This window comes from Piliocolobus tephrosceles, chromosome 15, assembly GCF_002776525.5.
Source record: "Piliocolobus tephrosceles isolate RC106 chromosome 15, ASM277652v3, whole genome shotgun sequence".
In the NCBI taxonomy this organism is placed as follows: domain Eukaryota; kingdom Metazoa; phylum Chordata; class Mammalia; order Primates; family Cercopithecidae; genus Piliocolobus; species Piliocolobus tephrosceles.
In genome coordinates, this window is record NC_045448.1 from 50919461 (window position 1) to 50944805 (window position 25345).

General features: G+C 36.3%; 1 protein-coding gene across 17 annotated transcripts in view; it reads right to left on the reverse strand.

The window, feature by feature from the left end:
• NRXN1 (neurexin 1) overlaps positions 1-25345 on the reverse strand; it is a 1127593-nt gene that overhangs the window by 689515 nt on the left and 412733 nt on the right. For 7 of the 17 annotated variants that reach the window (XM_023223881.2, XM_023223880.2, XM_023223879.2 and 4 more), the window contains 2 exons: positions 23946-24247; positions 20643-20804 (listed from right to left, as the gene is read on the reverse strand). In XM_023223881.2, coding sequence (XP_023079649.1) covers positions 20643-20804; positions 23946-24247 — 464 coding nt within the window. Of the gene's footprint in view, positions 1-20642; positions 20805-21825; positions 21871-23945; positions 24248-25345 lie in introns of all 17 variants that reach the window. The other 10 variants (XM_023223864.3, XM_023223865.2, XM_023223869.2 and 7 more) reach the window with 2 other exon arrangements.

A 25345-nucleotide genomic window follows, 5' to 3' on the forward strand; every position in this document is an offset into this window, starting at 1 on the left:
AAAGTGCTAGGATTACAGGCATGAGCTACCGTGCCTGGCCAACTTTCCTATTTCTTTTAAAGATACATCAACTGTCTCATTTAACACTCACAAAAACCCTATCTGTAGATACTTTTATGTCTCCATCTTACAAATGAGGAATCAGAGGGACTGAGAAAATGACTTATTTGCCAAGGTCACACCAAAACAAAATCCTAGGCAGTATCACTACAGAGTTCATGTAAGAAACATTCTTAGATTGCAAGCTCACTAACGACCTTATAAAAATTCAGCCCTTACAAAAATTGGCAAGCCACACAGCTCCAAATAAATTATGCCTTTAGAAGGTGGTCACTACTGAAGTAATAAACTTACTGAAGTAATAAACAACTATGTTTAGCTGTTGAAATCTGACTTCTCAGTTCAATGCTCAATTATTTTAGGAGAGAATTTGTATCTCTAACAATGCCAAATGCACAATAAATATGCTTGACGTGAAAATTATGTATAATACAGAAAACACATTTGGGAATGTTTTTCCAAAGACATGATGAGTATTGCATGAAACAGGACTTTTAAGATAAAGTGAGAAACAGAAATAATTCAAGGGAAACATGCTTCCCTGAAAATTATATAAGTCAATATCCCAGAAACCAAGTAAAAATTTCTTTGTCAGAATAAGGAATACATGATCAGGAAATTTGTCTGTCTAACTGAAGATGAGGCGGTTGCACCTGATGAAAAGGAAATCATCAGAAATGTTTGGATGTTTCCTATAAGAAGCTAAAACATGCATTATACTTCCAGTTGTGGATAGAAATTTAATGCATTTTTACAAGGTACAAAAGGTGAATAATTGTTCTGTCAGTTGATGGGGTGGATTTTAGTTATTTTAATAACTATAATCCAAGTGAAAGAAAGCAGAATGGCATATCAGAAAATAGGGGATACACAACCAAACTGTGGAAAGCAAATTGATTGCTTATATTAGAAATTAATTATATATTAAATATTAAATTATCCAGGGTTCCAGATAAAATTAGGAACAAAACTAATATTTTAGAATATTTTAAACTAATATTTAAAATATTAATATTTTAGAAGAAATGTGTCTGACTAGCCAATGCAAGAAGAAATGCAGAATGTCATTGAAAATCTAAAAATAAAAATAAAAACCTGAGGTAAACTTATTATTTCCTCAAAGAATAAGGATGTACATAATGTAGCATAATTTCTTAGAGTTCTATGACAATTATAGTTACATCCTTCCAGGGATAGATATATTATGACTTTCAAAGTTTGTTAATGGCTGAAAATTAAAAAAAAAAAAAAGAAAAAAAGAAAGAAAAATGTCTAAGTAAAAGTAGTAGGATGACTTTTTTTTTTTTTTTTTTTTTTTCTGAGGCAGAGTCTCACTCTGTTACCCAAGCTGGAGTTCAGTGGTGCCATCTTGACACACTCCAACCTCTGCCTCCCGGGTTCAAGTAATTCTCCTGCCTTGGCTTCCCAAGTAGCTGGGATTACAGGCGCGTGCTAATTTTTGTGTTTTTTAGTAGAGACAGGGTTTCACGATGTTGACCAGGCTGGTCTCGAATTCCTGATCTCAAGTGATCCACCTGCCTCAGCCTCCCAAAGTGCTGGGATTACAGGCACGAGCCACCGTGCCTGGCCAAGTCTTGCTTTTTTGGGGCAAGGAATAGTAATAAAAGTAAAAGACCTGTTTTATGGACCCTGGAACAGCTCATGACTTTACTTAGAAGTTTCTAGAGAAATAACTAAAGAATGGCATTTCTCCAAACCCAGTTGAAGAACTTTTTAAGTTAGATGATGACAGACAAGAAAGTCAATGTTAATTTGAGATATGCTTGTAGAACCATAAGATCATTAAAGTTCTAGTATGAATAAGAGAAGAGAAAATGACATGAAGGATTCTGACATTTAGAAGACTAGCAATGGGAAAATGCTTTCACATTCTAAATTTATTTGTGAATTTTTAAAAAATGAAAAAAGTAGTATTGGGTTGTGTTGTAGATGCTTCTACCAATACGGTTACTATTTTGTCAAATTGAAGATCTTACTGAATTCATCAAGGATACCTAACTGATGAGACATCTTGGCAAAAATAAATAATTTGGAAGAAGTCACTTAATCTCACTGTGTCTTAATTTATTCACCTATGTAACTACAGGGTTTATTTCCCTAAACAATATGATATATACTGCTTTATATTTTTTCTAGTGTTAACACTTTAAGCTTATGGAAAAGCATGACTAGCTATGAGAAAAAAAAAAATAAGTAAATTAAATCAGAGTGTTGTGAAGATCCCATGTGTTTTAGCATTCATCAGACTGAAGCCAGTCTCCAAAATATCCAAACAGGGTTTTTGAGAATTTAACTCTTGGATCTGTTCTTCAAGTAGTATAATACGTGGTTTGACATGCATGCTAGACACCTGTTTTTCAGGATGGTACCAAAACAACGGAAATTCTGATGAATTATGTCATTCATTTGAGTTATCACAAATAATTGTTCAAATAACTCTCAACAATTATGAACTTTGACTTCTACAATGTAATTGTAAGAAAGTCAGTTGTTCGAGGATATCCAAAATGTTCACCTTTGGCAAGCGATGGATGGGAAGAGTGGTGACAAGAATCTGAAATTTGAAATTAATCCCGATGTATTTGTAAGTTTTTCCTAACAATACTGCCGTCCATTAAGGAATGTTTTAAGTGGACTTTCTTAAGCTTGTATAGAGTTGATCTGAAGGCTTTAAAAACCACTTCAGTTTATTAAGTGTTTGCTATGTCTGCCATACACATCATAGACTGGATTATATTTAAATATCATTAAAATGTACCATTGCATAAGACAGGTCTGTTCCTTCCTTGTTCTGAGATAGTTCTGTTTCATGGGTTAGTCAGACACAAACTGGTGTTATCAAACAGAACTGTCACATCTTTGATCCACAATGTTCACCAGTTACATGGAGCTAAGAAAGAAATATACAGAAGCTAATAGAGTTATAAAGAGTTTGAACCAAGAATCATAAGACCCAGTTATAAGTTGTTAAAAGTGAGGGTAAAATATGTCCCTTCAGTTTTCTCATTTTAAATAAGACTAAATGATCTTACCTCTCTCTTTTTTTTTTCTTTAAAATTGTAAGGCCTTATGCAAAAGGCTGAAAATCTAAATGGCTAAGATTTAATGGAATCCATAGGATTTCAATGAGATTTGGAAAATTCATCAACTATGTGACACAGAAAACACAGATAGCACGCATGTGCTATATTCCATAATGGATATCAGGATCAAAACAAACAAACAAACAAAATGACCATCCAGGTTGATAAATGGATAAAAGAGGGTAGAGATCGTCTTCCTGATACACCCTCAGACAAGATTTTGCTTCCCTGAAAATTCCACTGAGAAGTTAGTTAGAACATTAGAGAATGTTCATTTCTCTCTTTTTTTTTTCCTCTCAAGCTTCATAGAGATCCTCTATATTTAAGTTTCAGTTTTGTTTATCTTTAAAGATCTCTTCATGATTCAGAATTTCTTTTCCAGAATCAATACTTTCCAAAAATTGCTGTTATTTATTAATTTTGTACATTATTTTTCCCATCAAGAAGGATGACTATCAAAAGGAAGCTTCCTACTTTCCCTTCTTTTTCTCTCCCTTTCTGCCCCCTTTGCTCCCTTCTTCCCTTCCTTTCTTTTAAAATTACTGATGGCCCAGAAACATTTTCTATTCTTCATAGAAGAAAAGGGAACATGGATTCTTGCAAAAAAGAAAACAGACTTTACTGACCCAGAAAAGAAAACATGTTTTGAATCTCATCCATCTCTTCCACTGGCACTTTAATGTCCTCCCATAATTACACACTGTTTAGCATGTGTGATCATAGGACCAACTACAGGGATGGCTTCTCACTCTTTCATTTATATTCTTTAATGGACTCCAGCCCTGGGGCCAGCAGAGCTAGAATAGAAGACATAGTCTGCCCCTGATATTTCCTGGTCCTTGCCAAGAGTTTTCAGTCAAAAACTCTCCTAGAAATCATTTCCTAAAGATAATCATTCTTAACATCTATCACCTGGCAGAGATCTCTTACCTGTTCATAAGCACCATATCTCTCACAGAATCAAATAATTATTTAAAAATTGACTATGAGGCAACTGCATGCAGAGCTTATCCATCTACCTTTGCTAGAATACAGAGAAGCATGGAACAGTGGAAGCATATACAGTATTTTGAATTTTTAAAAACATCATGTGTTTTGATCATACACCCTATGACTGGACTATGGGACCAGCTTCAGGTTTAAAGCAGTGAAGCTGTTTGATGGAAACCTGTAAAACTTAATGAGAATGCTAAGCTCTAGCATCAAAGCCGTTGGCTGGCTCAGAAAGGCTGTGGGGACCTGGGCAGAGGCAGACTTTTACATCTTGTGCCGCCTCTTGATAATCTGATTCTTGGATACTTTGCCCAACTTTACTCAAAGGGGGAAAAAGAAAGAAAGAAAAACTAAGCAGGCAGATAGGAATCTCTTTCAACACACTTTTTTCTTAAATTTGAAGAGGATTTTTGTTTGTTGTTTTGCTTTTGATCAAGGAGATGGTAGTGGTAGAAAAGTATTCTCTCTCCTACTTTTTTTTTTTTTTTTTTTTCTCTTACCTTTTTAGAATAACTAAGGTCACTTAGTGTGATATGTTGGGACCCGTTTGGCTAGATGACTTTTCAGTAACAACTTTAAAGACAGCTTTATATAAAAATATGTTTTCTGTGTTTGTAACCACAGAACTTAAATCTTACTGTAGAGAGGGACCTTAAGGTACACAGAGATTAATGCTTTCACTTGAAAGATGAAAACCCTAGTGCTCATAGAGGTTGACTAAAATGCACTGGGTTGCACTCCACATAGACTGGTCACCTTTGACAACTGGGCAGGCTAAACAATTAAAAACCACAGCTTACGAAGCCAATTTTGTTAGTTCCTTCATGCTTCCCACCACGCAAGCTCCCCACTCCTTTTCACTTTAATCTGAAGCATATCTGGTTTGATTGCTTTGTTTGGGTAGAAATATGCAGATTTTGCTTGTGTTTGTATTTTGTATTCTTTTTCCAAAACTATACAAAGACATCTTAATTGTACCTTTGAAAAATCTCTACACTGTATCTTCCAATAGATCTGTTTCAGTATCTTCACATGGAGGCTTAGGCTCTTTTGATCGTTTATTCCTATAAAATGCTGATCCTATGCAGAGTTTTCTAGAAATCTCCATGGCAGGGAATAATAAACAGCAGCCTTGATTAGGGTGAAGTTGTTTCCCTTGCATCGTTTGCTTCTGTTTCACCTTACATTTACGTTAAAAATGCAGGTCCACTGTTGAATCAGAAGCAAGGGGACATGAAGCTGTAGTTTAATAAGCTCTCAGATGATGCTTATGCATAAAACTTCGATCCACTGACCTACAGGGTAAATTCCAATGCCTTCCTTGCAGCAGTCACATCCTGTCATTACTTTATCCATTTCAACATCATTTATCCAAATTTTTATCCAGCACAATTGTTGACCTCTTTCCCCATGCATCTTTTCTCCAGCCACACTAACTCCAAGTATACCCCAAACACATCATTTATTATTTCACACCTGCACCTTTTCTCCAACTTTTCCTGTCTCAACTCTTATCTCGTATCTTTGTTTACTTGGTGACATACTACTTTTCATTCAGTGCCATACTACTTTTCTCAAATGTTACCTCCTTGGGAAAGTCTTTCTCTGAATATTTCTCAGCCACCATCCCTACACTGCATTGCAATAGAATGTGGCATAAATCTCTATTATAGAACCTGTTTCATTTGAATATAATTATAAGGAATCTACACAAAGGTTATAGAATACCTACTATGCCCCAAATTATGCCATTAAAGAAATAAAAGTCACAATCTCTACCATCACAAAAATTACTACCAGCTTTTCTCAACCCAAATCCTCATCTGAAACAGAGAAAACAGAAAGTCATTTGAGTATTTCCTCAATTCTCCCAAGGAGGATATATAACTAGCACCATTACATACAACAGATGTCTTAGGGCTTTAGGGTTTCATCTACTTGGGAAACCCCAGTTGATGAAATACTGGTAAAATTACATTACAGTAGCAATAAATGCTATGACAGAGATAATTCAAAGGTGAGATGAAAAAGCAGAAATATCTAACTGAGTGTATGTTTATCTCTCCTGAACCATGTCTTAATCCTGTTTCTATGCTTATTTAGCATCTAGATCAGTGCCAATTTTGTTGTGGTCACTGAATACATTGTATTATTGAATTAAAGCCACTGTAATTCATTTGTGTTGTTGTGAGTCTTTGGAATCTGGCCAAGGCAATGTGAATTATCCATATTTGTAAACCCAGCATCTAGTCAGTGCTTAAGATTCTGTTGGCACTCAGTGAGGGCCTGTTGAATAAATGAACACATTTGGAGGAGCTGCCCCATTCTGCAGTAGAAACTCAACAGCAATGATAACAATAATCCAATTAAAAATGGGCTAAGGACTTGAATAAACATTTCTTCAAAGAAGAAATACAAATGGCCAACAGGTATGTAAAAAGATACCCAATGTCAGTAATCATCAGAGAAATGCAAATTAAAACTACAGTGAGATATCACCTCATGCCTGTTAGGCTAGTTATTATTTAAAAAGACAAAAGAAAAAAAAAAAAAAAAAAAAAAAACAAACAACAACAACTGTTGGAGAGGATGTGGATAAACTGGAAGCTGTGTATACTGTTAGTGAAGATGCAAAATGGTGCAGCAACTCTAGAAAACAGTACGGAGGTTCCTTGAGAAAATAAAAATAGAATTAATGTATGACGCAGCAATCCCACTTCTGAGTATTTAGCCAAAAGAAATGGGGTCAGAATTTTTAAGAGATATTTGTAATCTTATGATCACTATAGCACTCTTCACAATAGCCAGGATGAGCAAACAACTTATATGTCCACTGATGGATGAATGGATTTTTTAAAATGTGGTATATACATACAAGGGAGTATTATTCTGCCTTAAAAAAGAAGAAAATTGGCCAGGAGCCTATAATCCTAGCACTTTGGGAGGCCAAGGCAGGCAGATCTCTTGAAATCAGGAGTTCAAGACCAGCCTGGCCAACATGGTGAAATCCCGTCTCTAGCAAAAAATACAAAAATTAGCCAGGCCTGGTGGCATGAGCCTATAATCCCAGGTACCCAGGAGGCTGAGGCAGGAGAATGGCTGAACCCGGGAGGTGGAAGGCGCAGTGAGCTAAGATTATACCACTGTACTCTAGCCTGGCCAACAGAGCAAGACTCTGTTTCAGGAAAAAACAAAAAAAAAAAGAAAGAAAAAAAAAAGAAGGAAAGCCTGCAATATGTGTCAACAAGAATGAATCTGAGGACATTATGCCAAGTTAATAAGCCAGTCACAGAAGGATAAATACTGCATGATTCCACTTACAAGAAATATGTAAAACAGTCTACGTTATAGAAGCAAGGAATAGAATTGTGGTTGCCAGGGTCTGGGGGAAGGGAGAAATGGGGTCAGTCAATAATTATAAAATTTCATTATGCAAGAAGAATAAATTCTAGAGATCTGCTGTATAACATTGTGCCTATACATAACAATACTATGTTGCACATTTAAATATTTGCTAAGTGGGTAGATCCTGTGTGAGCTGCTCATACCTAACAATAATAATAAAATAAAACTTCTTTCATACATTAGAATATATTCATTTGGCTAGATGACATAGTTACCTTTTCCCAAGCCACCCATTAATTTTCCAGTCAGTTCTTCCCTCTAAGATTAAAAATTAAAGAATAACAAAGTTTTAGAATCGAAAAAAAGAAGTGATAGTTTTAATTTGAGGATCAGAAGTACTACTTAAAGAAAAACTACTATGAATGCAAAATTCTTCCTTTGTGGTTAATCTACATTTATAAGTATTCCACTTGACATTTAATTGCTTCGCGTGTTATGTGTATTTCAAAGACAAAAAGAAAGAGTTTATTAAGACTGCAAGTGAAGTGAAAAAATGCTGCATTTTTCTGGGTGGACAGTAGGGGTGGCGGTGGTATTTTCAGTGTTATTGTCATCTAACGAAGCCTAATTTAGTTTGAATATATATTTTGGAACAAATAGCCTCTAAATACAAACTCAGTTGAGGGGAAGAGAGTGTGAAAAGGGATAAAATGCCATAAAATTCTGATGTCCTAAAGAAAATGTGAGAGTCTGGGACAGCTCCTTCTTCTCTGCAAAGCCTGCAGTCAGCTCACTTCAGACAAAGTTGTCTTTTTATAAACATGATGTAAGCATACACTCACAGGCTCTCTGGAAATAATAGTGTTTCTATTTGTGTCAGCTAAAGGCATCCCTTTGTTCATCTAATCACCACGAAAATTTCAAGGCAGGTGTGCTTCAGTTTAGAGAGGTGCCATACTTCATGGGTGCCTCTAAGGGGCTCTTCACAAAATTCATGTTGCATAAGCAGCATTTCCCTAAATTGTTCCTTAAGACTGCAAATCCCCAACTGTCCAACTTATATCCAAGGAAGAGTTTACTTCCTTTAGGGCATAAGCCATTATATTACAAAGTCATTAAAATGGAAATAAATACATAAGTTAGCAAATTGTGATAAGGTAAAATAATCCTATATAAACCATGGCCTAAAAATAAAGAATATATACAGAATTCAGCATAAGGGTATTACCATACAGAAATGATAATTAACCCAAGTAAACCTGCACATAGTGATTTTCTGCATTTTGGCAAGTGAAAAAATTTTGCTATGAAAGCAGGACTCTAAAAATCAAATAAAAGTATAGGAGACCTACTTTTAAATTGATATTAAAACACACAGGCATCTTACTTTAATGATCTTGGGCTTAGGTCCAACTACTTCAGAATCAAAAGCTTATTACTTGGATAGTCAACACCATCATTCCAAGACTGCAGCTGCTCCTAATTTGGATTGTTAGGGGGTTATCCCTACAAGAGTCCTCATGGCTCATCTGCCGTCAGTGCAATCAGATGAGAAGATCCTGACTTCCATCTCCAGAAAGAAGGCCAAGCACACCTGGGACCTGGGAGTAAATCAGAGTTTCTGTGGGATCTTGACACTAGCTGTAAGCCTTAGAGTCACTACTGAGCTACAAATTAGCAGTTTTACATTTATTATTTCTAAAATCTGGATTTGAGTTGCAATCAAGGTGCACCCTGATTTAGGTTAATTGGCAGTGTTTAGTGATCCATAAAATAATTGTGCACCAATACTGTTAATGATGACAATATAATATGGTGGTTGACGTGCTCTAGCTCAGTGATTCTTAAACTTTAATATGTATATGCAGTCACTTGGGGATCTTACTAAAATGTAGACTCTGTCAGTAGATCATGGGAAGGGGCATGAGTCTTTTCATCTTTAACAAGCTCTTAGGTGATGCACATGCTGCTGGTTCACAGTCCACATCTTGTTTAGTAAATCTCTAGGTATGCTATGAGATGTTCATGGGCTTTATTTCCTTTCAAACTACCTAAAAACTACAGCTTTCTGTTGCATATCCTTGTTTAAAAATTGTTCCTATATCTTCTATGTAGTTTTATATACATGTGTTGTTAAACAAATAATATACCAAATAATTATTAAACAATAACTAAAGGTAATGTTAATGAAACATTGATTTCAATCCTTGATGATCATACCTTATAGCCTGGATACCTTGGGGAAGAAAATGTTACTGAATAAGGTCAATTTACTCTTTCGAACAAACATTTCAGATGCTCATATGAGACTCTGCTTGGTTTACAGGTAATGAACACAGGTAGGGAAGACTAACTGCTTCTGAAAAGTAATACAAAATGAAATCTGATGAAGACAGTGATAACATTCTTAAGAACTAAAATAATTACTTGTATTTGAACTATAAAAATTAAATTCCCAGTTCAGTTTCTTAACAAGGTACTCATTTTTTTTTTTAATTTCAATTTTCTTATTTATCTTTACCAATTTTTGATACATTAGATGGTGGATGTCATATTTCAGGATAACAAAATGGAAAGCACACTGGGCTTGCAGTCAAGAAACAGAGGTTTCCTTCTGACTTTTTTTCACATATTAGGGATATGGCTCTGATGATATTATATATAATTTGTGGTCTCCAAGTTAATTCAATTTTCTCACAAAGCTCTTAGAACGTTAAATGAAACAATTTTTAAAATGAGACAATGTGTGCAAAATCTCATAATTTCATCTGTAACCAGGACAATTCTCATATTTGTAGGGGTCAGTGTAAAATGAAAATGAGAAGTCTACTGTTCAAAAGCTATTAAGAATTTCAAGATGACAATAAGAAGATATTAAATAATGAGCAGGGTCCTTCTATGTGTGGGGTCCCATGTGACTGCATAGGTCATAAGTCCATGAGAAGGCCCTGTCTGCAAGATACTTGTAGCTAATCCTCACTATATTAACAGAATATTAATAAAGTTTATACTTGATTGAGATGTTACAATATACCAGACACTACTCTCAGAGCCTCAATTACATAGTCTCACTTAATCCTTTAGAGGGGAAAGAAATTAAAGCACAGAAACATCAACTATCTTGTCTCAGGTAATACAACCACCAAGTTTAAGGGAGCCAGGTTTGGAATCCAGGACTGTCTGATCCTAAAGCCATTCATCTTAACTAATTTAATGCAATGAGTTGCCTATAACAAGTTATTGTTTAATTCAAATTGAGAAACTTAGGCTCACAAAAATACATCCATATGTCAAGGGCAATTCACTTATTATGACCTTGATTAAATGACATATGTCAACCTAATGGTCTTATGTCCCTAGTACTCCACAGAGCCTGGTACGTAGTCCCTTGTCATGTACTATCTATGAAACTAAACACCCAGTCACAATTTTTCTGTGCACAGAATATTTACTCCACAAAGATAAAAATCTCATTTTCCTATTATTCAAAATCACATGCTTCTGAATAAGAGTATTATTTTCATTTAAAAGCAATTAATTTGTTTTAAATGTGTTTCAATAGTGACAATTTTCCCGGAAAAAAAAGACACCAATTACCATGCACAGAAATACTTTCCTTCCAAACATAAGGACTTTGATCCAAAGATCTAAAGACAAGAGTATATCATCTCATAAAAGAAATTAAGAGGAACTCCAAAATACTCATTTTGTTTTGGATGAATTTCAGATTTTTTAAAATACGGCTCAAACTTAGTTAAGTAACAAACTTAAATGTATATGAAGGTTTTTTTTTTCTTTTTTTTTTTTTTTTGCAATGTGTTTTCTGATCCTTCATCTTATTTTATCTTTCCTATTCTTTTCCAATTGTGATAGTGGAACTAATTCACTGCACTTCAATCCCATATACTATCATGCCCAGTATACAGCTAAGCAAAAAGAGACAAATTCTGATCACTTTATTACCTTCTCTTTGAAATGATTACTAATTTCCTCTGCAAATCTAATTACAGCTTCTGATGTATTATTAGAGGAATTTTTCATACCTCACTTAGGAAGCTTGTATTGTAAATCTATATTTATTTGTCCAACTCTCTCTCCAGATTCCTGAGTGTATTATGTTATCCATCTATATGCCCCAATATCTAGCAGAGAGCCTGGCACATACTATATATATATATGTGTGTGTGTGTATGTGTGTGTGTGTGTATATATCTGTACAAAACAGAATAGCCAGATCACTTAGCCCAAATATACACTATAGTTATTACTAGAACATGGGTAGTAATGACAATAAATAAATAAATAAATATATATATATATATATACACACACACACACACACACACACACGCACACACACACATACATACATTTATACATATTTTTTGAGACAGAGTCTTGCTTTGTCACCCACGCTGGAGTGCAGTTGCACGATTTCGGCTCACTGCAACCTCTACCTCCTGGGTTAAAGTGAGCATGTCTGGCTAATTTTTTTGTATTTTTAGTAGAGACGGGATTTTACCATGTTGGCCAGGCTAGTCTTGAACTCCTGACTTCAAGTGATCACTCGCCTTGGTGTCCTGCAGTGCTGGGATTACAGGCGTGAGCCACTCCACGGCCGGCCCACGCTAGGTATTTTTAATGTTGATTAATTTAATGTGCCCATGCAAGTGTTAATGCATGAGCAAATGGAGCAATTTAAACAAGAAGCTCTGGTAGGTGCTGAAATTAAGAGAAAATGTTCAGTCTCAGACATTGTTCATTGCTGCTTTCTACTGGACTGAAAAATGTCATATTCTATAAAATGTATCAAGTCCTCAGAATGAAAATGTCACTGAACCCCCTGCCAGACCATGCTATGCTAGCTTGATATTTGAAGGTACTACAATTCATTATGCCAACCGCTGATACTGTTCCAGGCTATGGGGCATCTGCTGAAAATGACGGGAAATAAAAATCTGTGGGTCCCCTGGAAGGAAAGATTCTATGTTTGAAAAAGCTGAATTCCAGACAAGAACTCACCAGATGCTTTATGGACTGAAGAGCTGGGTTCCATTTCCTTGGGGACCTGAGCAGATGGGACTCCCTGAATCCAATCTCGAAGAGGAGTGTCTATGGCAAGGTGCCTGGTTTCTGCCCCAATTGCTTATTTCCCTTGCCTCCAAGGCTACAATGCACAGAAGTGAACTTACCCTTAACAATGTATAGAGCCAATACTTTATAAAAATCTAGAAAGTGCTTCCAAATATGTTTTCTGTGCATTCCTGTTTGTTTGATCGGCTACACAGAATGGAAAATAATAGCAAGCATTATATTAGTTTGCCTTTAGAGGAGGAAAAGTGTGCAGGCTGCCTGAGTAGAGAAGAGGTTAACAGAGGTAACAGCTCCGGACCAATTCAATGTGGGGAGTGGGAAAGATTCCACTGAAAGCTCATGTATAACTAACTGAGCATCTGAGAAATATTCCCTGCTGCTGCTTCTTTCCTATCAGATCTTCCCTTCTCTGATATCCCAGCTATCTAGGCTGTGTTTTTCTATTTTCTTTCCCCTAAAGGTTCCTACAAAGCACATTTCGTCTAATTTTATCTTTATAAAAATACCGAGAATGAGAGAAGCGAAGTGAGATTATAATATGTTATGGGGAGCAACACAGAGTGTCAGTTACAGGCAAGGATTCCACTGTCAGATTATTTGAGGAGGAGCTTAGTTTTGTTACTAATTATTTCCCCCTAGGTCAGTTACCTCATTTTTCCTGTCTGCATGTCTTCATTTGTCAAATAGGGATAGTATTTATGTGTACCTCTTTTCATGCTTAGAGTATTACCTTTGCAATTATGAGGCTCTGAGAAACTGGTGGTGCATCCCTCTCCACAATATAATAATCATACTGTATTCAAAAAAGGGCTAGTAAAGACAAAATACCAGAAACCCACCAAAAACTTTTTTTTCTTCTTCCATTACTCCCTTGCTGACAGGTTTGAAATACCAAATATCAAATTATTTCACACACTTTCATAGATTTGTTTTTGAAAAGTTGTTGTTTTACTGTGTTCCTGATGCCCCCAGGCACATGCCCATTGGGTAACTCACTGGATGTTGTAGAGATTTTACGAGAAATAAAAAATGCTTAATATATTATTATTATTTCTCTGAATATGCTGACTCTCTTACCCTTCCAGCAATAGCTCCTACTTTTCATGTCCATTTTTATAGTGCCTAGTACAATCGGAGGCACATTGAGGCACTACAGCGTTTATGCCATGGGGGTTTGTCTGAACGATCTGATGCAGGTAAAACGCTCTACTAGCAGACTATTAACTCATGGATGACACTCACAGCCACGTGTTCTGCTGAGGTCTCATGAGTCCTCATTTGCATAAGGGAATGGTTGTTATTACCCTGCATGAGTTATCGTGAAGTCTTTTAAAAGGAAAGGAGGATTTCTGCAGTGTGCTATTTTACACATAAAAGGAGGCAAGGATAATCGACCTCTGTTTTCATTTAAGTACTGAACTATTACATCAGAAAAACTGAAATACATTTCAGTATTCCCAAGATCTAGAAGAAACTAGGCTGGGCCTATAACAAATCAGGTTAATGACACATAAGAATCTGTCAAAGCCTTTGACATTTCCACAAACCCCATCTAGCTTTCTTGTTAAAATTTTCAAAGCAAAACTATCATCTTCCATGTTTTAAATCAGGTAGAAAAAAAATTTCTTTCTATACCTGAACTTCTGCCAAAAATATTAAGCCCATTTGCCTATCCTAGATGGGCTAAACCAGACTCTCTCTGAGTCACTAAACCAAGACCCTGCCTCTAGGAAGACAGCACAGAGAAGCTAGAAAATTGTCACTCAGTCCCAAGGCATCATCTCTAGTGCTCACTAGGCTGTAGAGAATAGAATAGTCAGAGCACTTAGCTCAAATATATACTATTGTTATTATAAGAACATGGCTATTCTGTGAGTCAGCCCATTCCAGCTGACACAACAAAATGACATACGGTATAGTGCATACTGATCCTACATGAAACACTTTTAATATGAAAGTTAGCCCGTAGCCACAGTCAGTCCGACACTGGTCAAAACTTGAGCATCAGCTGTGCGTCAGTCTGGCGAATGCGTAAGTCCTTGAATGAAGGGACATCTTTGTATTTTATCATAGGCTATTAATCTTGTGGGCATTAGCAAAACCTATCTTAAAATGGTTCATACAAGTGAAGACATGTCACCACATAACATCAGGATAGTATTATCCATATTTATATAATGATACGGTAAGTAAAAATAGGTGGATCTGTATGGAAAACATTTAGGAAAAAGTGAAGTGGGAAAGCAAAAAGCAACTGTCTTCCCTAAAGAGTGAGGGATGAGGCATGTAGGAAGGTCAGTGTAAGTAAATTGTAAAATGGTACCAACCAGGATATGGACCATGACTAATAATAAGAGAAGAGAGGCAATAAGTCAGGGACCTCAGCAAGGTAAAGTCTAGAGGAAATGAAAACCTGGGGATAAATTGTTTAATCATGACTTTGGAGTCCATGTGAGTTCTCTGCCAACTAAAGCAGCCCTCCCTCCTCTCATCTGGCATGATTTCCAGGTGTCATTGAAGATCTCTTTTTCCTCCAAGTTCCTGCTAGGTTAATTTATCCATCAGGTCCAAAGCCTTTTATTCCAAAACTGGACTAAATTAGAATGCAAATTCTGCCATGAGATTTTGTTCTTACGTGTAAATGACAGATATTCTATTCCTCTCTGAGCAAAGAGGGAAATAAGAACAAGAAAGACACTTGAGTACCCAAATATGATGAGCATGGTCAACCACAGAAGGGCATAAATTGAGAAGCCTTCAAAACTTTTAAAAGTTTTTCTGTTGTCCAAAAGAAGAAAGATAGGGATTAAGGGGCATTTGCAGGAGTGAAATATTTCATCTCTTTCCCAGCATTGATGCACTGATGCTGTTACACTGTGATGCGGGCACTTCATATGGCAGAGGAGATCACACAGATTTCATTAAGGAATCAATCATTTTCTCCACAGTGAGGGAAAATGCTTACATAGGATAGGGTATTTTTCAAACCTCATCTACCTCAATAGCATCTTCCAAATTTGTGGTAATAAATGTTTCTAAGTGTAATTAAAGGCTGAGCCGATCTAATTAGGTTGATGAAATTTTCAGTGGGACTTAATTCCCTTTAGCATTTCAATCTTTTTTTTTTTTATTTTTTTATTTTTTGGTCTCTCTCTTTCTCTAGAATACTTCCTTAGGTTTAATCTGAGCAATTTTTAGTGGCAGTATTCTAAGTTACCTCACACAGGCAGTGTCTCCACTCTGATTGTAAAACCTCCAGCAGGTACATGTGACTAAAAATAAACTTCAAATAAAGGATTCTAGGTTGTTTTATTTAACACACAGTCCTTTACTACCTCTTCAGTTTCATTTCCTTACTAACAAACTATGCTAAATAATGTTCACTTTGTAGGAGGGAAATAAGTGTTTCAGAGCATTCAGGGGCACAAAGAGACCAGGAAGTGCATAATAATTGCAGGAACGGTTCTGACGGGGAGATTAATGAGGGAGCGCCATGACCCTTCCTGATAGGTCAGTGACTACAGAAACACTTACGAAGAAAATATTGGGGTAGAAACACATACTAGTGAGATTTTCATCTATCTTTAAAGATTCTTAAAATATATCTGGTGAACACCTGAAGAATTAACTGTGAGACTTTTCTACAGAAAAATGCTTACCAAGTGGTCTAAGGTAAATGGGCAAGATGTCCTCAAATAGAGTCTGAGCATCTCATACAACATGACTTCTCTTTCTGCAAGGTTTTCTAATCTCCTCTCCTTTTGCAGCAGTCACTCAAAAACTGCTTGTTAGAAAATTTAATTAAATATAAAATGATCGAAAATTCCTAAGCAACATATATTTCAGCTTTTACCCAGTGTTATCAAAATGCAAAAATATAAACAGGTATTTCTGTCACAACATAGTGTTGCCTTTGCAAAAATCAGATTTAAAAAGCGTATTTTAAAAAGACCTATTATCCTCTAAGAATTTCATAGATATGGGCTGTATATAATGACAATTTATTATTTACAATGTTTCTTTAACTTTTTTTTCAAATTTAAACTTGTGAGTCATTTTTCAATGAGTACAAATATTTTCTCAGACTTTGATTTACTTGTGATGAACATATGAATCATTTAAAAAAAAAGAAAAAGAAAAAAAACTACTTTGATCTCTATTTGAATTCCTGGCCATTCAAAGTTCCTTGTCATTTTAAACAAAGCACCATATAAAGTTCAGGTTAGTTTTTACCAAATTATTTTGAACTAATCTTATTTTATTTTGAAATTTGATAATCACATACACAAAAGTAACTTTCCAGTTGAAGGTTAGTTGTTCTACATGCAAGCAAAGTCTCATTTCAAAAAGACATTATTAAAAGGTAAAAAGGGAAAGACCTAAGTTGCATCTAATGAATATGAGATTATAGGTTGTTTCAATATGTTGAGTGATTTCCTTTTTTTTCTTTAATCTTTAAGGAATAAATGTGTAAATTTGTGAAAGTGGTATTTTTATACCTTGAGTGCCATTGTTTACAATGAAATAGAACTGGCCATTTAAATATTATATTTCACTTGATAGGGTGCTGTATTCTAATCCTCCTGGACCCCCTCATTACTCTTGGTCAAGTAACTTCTCTAGGTCTGTTTCCCCAAAAGAAGAAAGTTGAACTTAGAAAATGATTTCCAGGATCCTTTCCATTCTAACACTCCAAAATTTCTCCCATAACTTAGGACAAGGTGTTATTAGAATCTCCTTCAAGACTGGTTATGCTAAGAGGGACTACATACTAGACTGAAAATAAAAATGTTATCAGCCAATAAATGAAGTAATATTAAGGGTTTACACATGCAGTGTGGTATAGGCCAGGAAGTCCAAGCTAGAGTTCAGGAAAATGTACATAGACTTTACTGTTAAGAGAGATTCTGTGAGAATGAACATGGGTATATCCCTCTCTTTTCAGTAACTCCACAAAGCTGACCCTTTGAAATAAGGTGATTTAACTCAGAATCCATGATACTTTGTCACTGTTTCATTTCAGAAATAACAAGAGCAGGGCCTTCTAAATAGATAACAGTTCAGACATGGATGGAAACTATGAACATCTAAACAGCCCTCCAAAGTGCTGGGATTACAGGCTTGAACCACCACACTCAGCACTTTGGGAGACTGAGGTGGGCCAATCACTTGAGGTCAGTAGTTCAAGACCACCCTGGCCAACACACAGTGAAACCCGTCACTACTAAAAACACAAAAATTAGCTGGGTGTGGTGGTGCATGCCTCTAGTCCCAGCTACTTGGGAAGTTAAGGCAGGAGAATTGCTTGAACCCGGGAGGTGGAGATTGCAGTGAGCCGAGATCATGCCACTGCACTCCAGCCTGGGCAACAGAGCAAGACTCCATCTCTAAAAAAAAAAAAAAAGAAAGAAAGAAAAAGCCTTCCAAGTTAGGTATGTTTTGATTTATAGACTAATTGTGCAGATATCCTTCCAAACTATAGTGCATCAGAAGAAATAAAATGAAAAAGATTACACAAGTCAAGAAAAAAGTGACCATGCTTCCTCAAACACACACCCCAGATGCAGAAGACAGAGGTGGAAGGTGTCTAATCAATAAAGAAAAGTGAATTGTATCCAAACCCCATAGTTACAACAGCAGGAGTGAATCTTCCTTTAATGAATTTACTGGCTGTGAACTAACATGGCACTTGGAAGACCACCTGACCTATTTTTTGGTATTGTGGTTTCTGTGGTTAAAAGGCCAATATTAAAAAAAAAAAAAAAAAAAAAAAAAGATACTAAGGTAAAGAATCTTTATTTATCAATTCATAAATTAGAGGTGTTAATCTGAAGCACAGTTTAATCTCAAACTGTTATTTTAGAGTTATTTTAGATTAAGGCAATTAACTGCAGCTTTATATACACACAAAAAAATCTGTCTCACTTATGCAGAATTATCAGAAGATTATGTGTCTCAGCTGAACTCAGGGATTCACTGCAGAAATCTTTTTTTTTTTTTTTTTTTTTTTTTTTTTTAGGATGCCCAAAAGAATTCTTTAGTTAGATTCCCATTTCTGCTAGAGATCCCTCAATTCCCCTTCCTTTTTCCAATCTAAGCAGGATTACTGTTCTCTAGATAAAGCAGGATGTAGGGACTGATTATACTTGGTCTGGCTCACAGTGAAAATGAGGAAGTTGGTACGGGTGATTGAGGATGTGGCTTTGCCCTCCACTTTCCATCACTAGAACGAAGTTTCAGAAATCTTCTAATAAAATCTAAGCATTCTTTTACCGCACCTGATATACTTTCTCCATCCCTGCCTGCCTCAATCAGTCACTGTCTGAGATGCTCACGTTCTGACTCTTCTGTGTTTCTCTCCTTGTCTTCTAGAACTCTCACTCATCTCACCCGCTTTTTAAATCAAATAACTGTGTTAAATAATTTAATACTTCAATCCTCACAGTCTATTATACATTTGTGAACATTGTCTTAGTTTGTAACATACTTGAGAGTTTGTACAATCTTTTAGGAACTCTAACAAACATTTCTCTTGCAACAAGGCTCTTAACTATGGTAGTTAAGGGCACAAAGGACACTGAAATCAGACTTCCTCAATTAACCTTTAGACTTTAATACTTGTTAGTTGTGTGACCTTCCTCAAGAAACTTACCTGCTTCAAATCTCAGTTTCTTTGTCTGAAACATGCAGATAATAAAATGTCTACCTATATTGTGAGGATTCCTATAAAGCTCTTAGAATAGCACAAAATAACAGCTCTGGAAATATTAGTACTATAGTAATAATAAATAATAATAATGATTATTAGATTATCATCCTCTACACAGCGTTACACAAACCTGGATCATACTACATATTTGTAACCAGTAAAAGTTACTTTCTGAAAGGTAATCTATCACTTCTACTACAAAGCATAGATAGGTTTGGCCTTACAGAACTGCACCTCCTCATGTTTGTTAAAACTATTGCACTTTTAAATCTCCCTCAGGACTATTCTATATACATCCACATACTGGGCAACGAATCAACCAGTATATTCACATAAAGAAAAGACAGGGAAGGATAATTCAGTAGTAACCGGTTTTCTCTAATGCTTAACTGAATCAAGTTTATATGATTAAATTATTTACTTTAGAATAAATCCAAGTACATCACTGGTTACCAACAGCACCTATGGCTAACAGTTAGTGAATTCAAAGTTATTTAACTTTGATTTTTAGAAATCTACGCAATTAAATTGTAGCCATACAATGTAAGAGGAACCTCTGGTTCCAGCAGACCAAAGAAATTGGATTGTGTCTGAATGAAATTTTTTAAAGGCAGCTTTTATGGAAAATATTCATTAAAAAATGAAATTCTGGAACTTTTTGATCTTTCTCACCCCCCAAACCCAACAAATCCCAATCTTATACAAAGTTACAATAGGCAACTACAGCTGATAATGAGGGATGAAATTATTGATATCATTTAGTTTGACGTTCCTGCTCAGATAAATATCAAGTAAATTCACCAGATAACAAATGAAACAGTTTTACTTACTCCAGAACATGTTGAAAACAAGAGAACAAAATTATTTCATTATACGGACTTATTTTGTTTTAGTTTTGTTTTGAATTACATAGTCATTCCTTCTCCTATAGCCTAATTTCTTTTTCTTCTCTTTTCTTTAAATACTCAAAAAAGTATTCACCATATACATAACACCTATGGCATTTAGGTAGAAATAAGCAAGTAACCATTTCGCTTAACTTTAGACCCAGTACTTCTTTTTGTTTGACTTTCTTTTATAGCTAATATCAACCGTCCACACAAATCTCAAATGTAAATTACTTACAGACTAGTAAAGAAAAGGAACCTAATTCCTTCAGAATGATCTATGGGCTGTTTCCCCTCCCCCAATCCTACATAAACAATAGTGGAATATTGAATTTAAAGACGTGCCATTTGACTCTGGAAACATCGGGTCTTCAGCAAAGGTGCTTTCATGCTGGATCTGAAATGATGAGATCATGAATTAGGAATGATTCTGATGACAACGATATTTACCTCTTTGAGACAGCCCATAAAGTTGTTACTGACTGGTGACCCTGGAAGGTCGGCTGTGCTGGGACTGCCTCCAACATAGAAAAAGTCATCAGACCCCAGCATGGTATAATCTTCTTGCGTATAGCCCGTTGTGGTAAGAATCCCATCCACTGATATTGTCACCTAGATAACAAAGCACAGGGAAAGGACACGCTATACTCAGACCTAGATACTGTAATCCTGGGATATGCCTGTTTTGTGTTTTGGTTTGGTTTTTTTTTGTTTGTTTGTTTTGCTTTTTTCTTTTTTCTGTTTGTTTGGTTTTTGTTTTTAGACCTATGATGGAACCCATTTTCATGTCTGTTTGAGGTTTATTCTTAGATTCTATTCAACTAGCCCTAAGAGATCTAAACTAGTTAGAGAGTTAACTGATTATTGAACTAGTGTCAGCATCATCCCTATTGCAACTTAAAAGTTATTGAGCAGACACAAAAATGGTGTTAGTAAAATGCTTCCTAGGTTAGTTTTGCTGGTGTACATATTAGTAAAGTTTAGTTGTCTGTTATTAACTAATCACAACGTGCACCTTGTTAACATAAAAGGCGCAAGCTAGTTCCAGCAACGTCACTATTTGCACTATTAAGCAGCAATTGTTCAGCATGCAAGTGCCTAAGTCCATGCCAAAGGGAGAGAAAAGGCAAAACAACCAGTAGAAGCGGCACACGCTGATGTGCACATGCAGGAGATACAGTACAGTTCAGAAAAGGAAAGAAAGAAAACAGGGAGAACCAAAGGAAAAAAATAAAAATAAAAACAACTGCTTTGTGATGACGTAGAGATGAGTGGGTGTGGCATCTCCAGCATTCCCAAATCAAGTTTCCATGCCATGCATCATGAATGGTTAGAGACTGGCTGAGCCTGCGGTCACTCGGGCCAGCCACCATTTTGTCTTATCCCGTGTTAACCACAGCTGGATGCAAAACGTTCGAAACGTTAACGATGCCCCTACAGGTGAGTTGGAAAACAGAAGTTGACAGGAACAGGTAAAAAATAAGAAGGTCAACAACAGATGAAAAGAAGGAGGTCAAAGTAAGCAGAAGAGTACCAACCGCAGTTCCTCTTTTGTTAATGATGTCTACAGTTAAAAGAAAGAAAGAAAACACACGGCAAACCCAAAATAAGAAACAATTAGAATGATATCTACCGAACAATGTAGTTTGTTTACCATAGCGTGTCCAATGCCTGAGTGCTTTGTGGAGAAGGGGGGAGAAAGGAAATTAAAAACTGTGAACAGAATAACGATCGTTACTTAAAAAATATGATGGTCTCTACCATGTTAGTACATTTTTTGATTCAGGTAACGGTTAGTAGAATGAAACATTCCATGAATGACATGTTAGTTATTAAGCATGTTAGTAACATAGAAAAAGGGCAAAAAAATTTTACAAGAAAAAAGCAGACTAACAAGTAGGCCTCCCACAGAGGTAATATTTTTCCTGCTATTATTGTTCATAATTCACTACTAGACAGAAACAGACACATGGCAATGTTCCCTTTGTCTTCCTGAGTACATCTGAGAGACATTGGAAAAGTCTAAAAGGGATTCAAAGACCTAAAGCTTTTCAGCTGACCACTGCAGCCCTATGCCCATACTTGGCCCCTCCTCCACCCTGGCCCACCCCAGCCCCAGGAAATTAGTAGGAATCAGTTGGCATTGCCCTACTACTCAATTTTACAGCATACAAGGACTCCTCCTCAACTTCAAAACTTCCTTCGGTCATATTGATGGACTTTAGGGTCACAGTTTACTGCAATGAAACAAAGCAAAGATCCTGACACATAGAATGAGTAGAATGGATTTGTGTTTAATCTGTCCTCCTACACATGCACCCCGGCTGTATAACTACAGTTTCCTTTGAGCTACCAATTCGCAGTTTGATTTGTAACCTGAGCAAAGGCAAATCTAGAAAGTGGACTCCTCAAGCCCCCACCCTTCCTTCTGTGCTTCTCTCAAATGAGCCTCCAGTTTCTTTGTGCATATCTGAGAGAAAAAAATAAAAAAAAAAAGGAAAACCAAAAAGACAGACTTATAGGAAACCCGTGGTCTACAGCTGTACTGATGGTGGCCGACCCTCTCCAAAGGCAGGTGGAAGCATGCAGGTCCCCCTCCCATGTCAATGAAGGATCTGGAAGGTCTGGGGTTCTCAAGAATCTTTCAGTTTTACTTGTTTGCCTCAGCTAGACTAAATCTAGATTCCTAAAGCTCCTTTTTGTTTCTCTAGCTCAGATAGTTTAAACCTTTCAGAAGCAGGAAAGAAAAGGTTAGACAGTTAACAGCTCTGAAAGAGAGGGCTGTTTTGGTAAAGGAAAACCAGAGACAATCCGGTCATTCTGCAACTGTTCAGAGAAACAACAAATATGTTAAGAATATTAGTTTAAGATCAGCATGTAAGGCAAAAAAAATTAGTCACTGTCAACACTTAACAAAATGATACATTGTAAGATAAAGTTTCACATAATACCCAAACTTATAATGTTCAATATAAAAGGACAATCTATTCATTTTCATCCATATATATATATATATACTGTAATCATGTCTTCATTAAAAACATACAGTATATGTGGACCCATAGATTTAGTAAATAGCTGATATTTTCCCAGTATATAGCATCTCAAATTTTTTTTAAAAAAACACAATCAAATAGAAATGGGCACCTAGAAGCTTAACTGGCCTTTCCAGAGTCATTTGGGGTTTAACTTAGAGTATCTATGCTTAAAATAAAAATATCTTCAAAATCAGACCCTTCAGGAGATATGTAAGCCCCTAAAGTCATTTTTCCCCTCAGGGACTTGTCTGGTCCCCATTTTGGGGGTGGGAGGCGGAGGGAGTAGGGACTGATACAATCCCAAATCACAAACACTATTGTTTTGACTACAAGAAAGGAACTGTGATTTAATGACCCCAATGTGCATGCTTCCAAATGATCACCATGAAAACTATAATTTAAAATTAAACAAACAAAAAACCAGAAACACAACAAAATCACACACGTCACAGGAAGGGCAGGTTGCAGGGATATCCTTGCAGCCCTCTTGTAAATTTTCATATGGCCCTGTATCAAAATAGCCTTTGGGCCCCCAGAACTTTCTAGATATGCCCCTGCTCAAGTATGGCAGGAAGATTCATCTCAGAAGAAGAAAAAGTTAATTTGCAAGTGACTCTGAGGAGCCCTGTATCATGTTGTTAGAGTTTTCAAGTACCACACACACAGCTGTAGCGAGAAACAAAGCCAGTTACTCTCTTATCCACTGCGCTGTTACCTGACGCAGATTCCTGGTGACTTTCACATCATGCCAGGCATTATCATTAAACTTTCCATTCACAGGCTCCACTAGTGCTTCAAAGGCCCCTGATCCCAAATTAATGACCAGAGAGACAGCTCCATTTTTCAGGGCAAGATTGACATAATCAGCTGATTTCCCAGTGTGAAGCATCAGTCCATTCCTCTGAAGGGTTTTAAATGATAGAGTTATTTCATCACTGCTGCTTTGAATGGGGTTTTGAGACAAGTCGTAGCAGAAGTATTCAGATCCCTTGAACGTGGCAATATATTCTTCTTTTCCTAGAGGAAAACAGATGATACATACATAAATAAACAAATACACTATGCAAATCAGCAGATCTTAACAGAAATAATAGCTAATCACTCCCCAAATTAACCCTGCTTAATTAGATTCCATGACATGAACCCTGTCTCAGTCAAATAGCACTGTAGGTGGCAGTATATATTTAATAAATCTCCTCAACTATTGGGCCATCAGCTGCAGTAGCTAAAGCTGACATTCTTGAAAATTCAATTAATTTTTCAATATCACTGCAAGAGCTCTGATCAGAGAAAGTAGCTCTGAGATGTCTCCAGGGCATGAATCAGGTACCATAAATTCATATTGGATGGTTCCACTCTGCTGACAACAATGGATTCTAAGATGTTTTCAACATTTTCTCCATCCAACTGAGGTATTATTTTAATTTTCAGTGAGACATTTATATTCAAAGATCTTTTTCAATGAAGAGACAAATAGTTTTATCATTGAGAGACCATAACAAATTATCTGGTAAGGAGAAAGGAAAGAAAAAAAAAAAAAGAATCTGGTCTGGGAGTAAACAGACCTCCTACAGAGCATGTGCATTTTTTTTTCTCTCTGGATGGAGGGAGTAGCGATAGAAAGTCTAATGGAGTCAGCTGGATTATTGATCCATTCCCTGGTCTCATCAAGCAGATGGTAGGGCTGGCTGTTATGACATTGGTAAGAATTCTAGCACATCATCATGGGGATAGCATATAAATGAAGTCTCAACATTTTCTACGTATCTTAGTCTTTACCAGATTTAGAAGTAACAAGGCAGAAATCACAAGATGCTAGACAGATCAAACAGAAAGGTGGCTATTTGGAAAGAACACTCTTCTCCCACTGATGAGGTGAGTTGAACCAAAGGAAGAATGTAAGCCATAAGTCCCCTTGACTTTCTAGGCAATAATGATGCTGTGCCAAGAAAAATGAGACAGCATGATTGGGAATCAGCTTCTGATAAACTATAAACATATAATTGTAAAAGGTACTGGAGGAACTTAATCTTTCCCACTGGCAACATACTATCACTATTATGCCCCAGAGAGGCTTGATACATCAGCAGGTGTTGCACTCTCCCCTGTAATAGG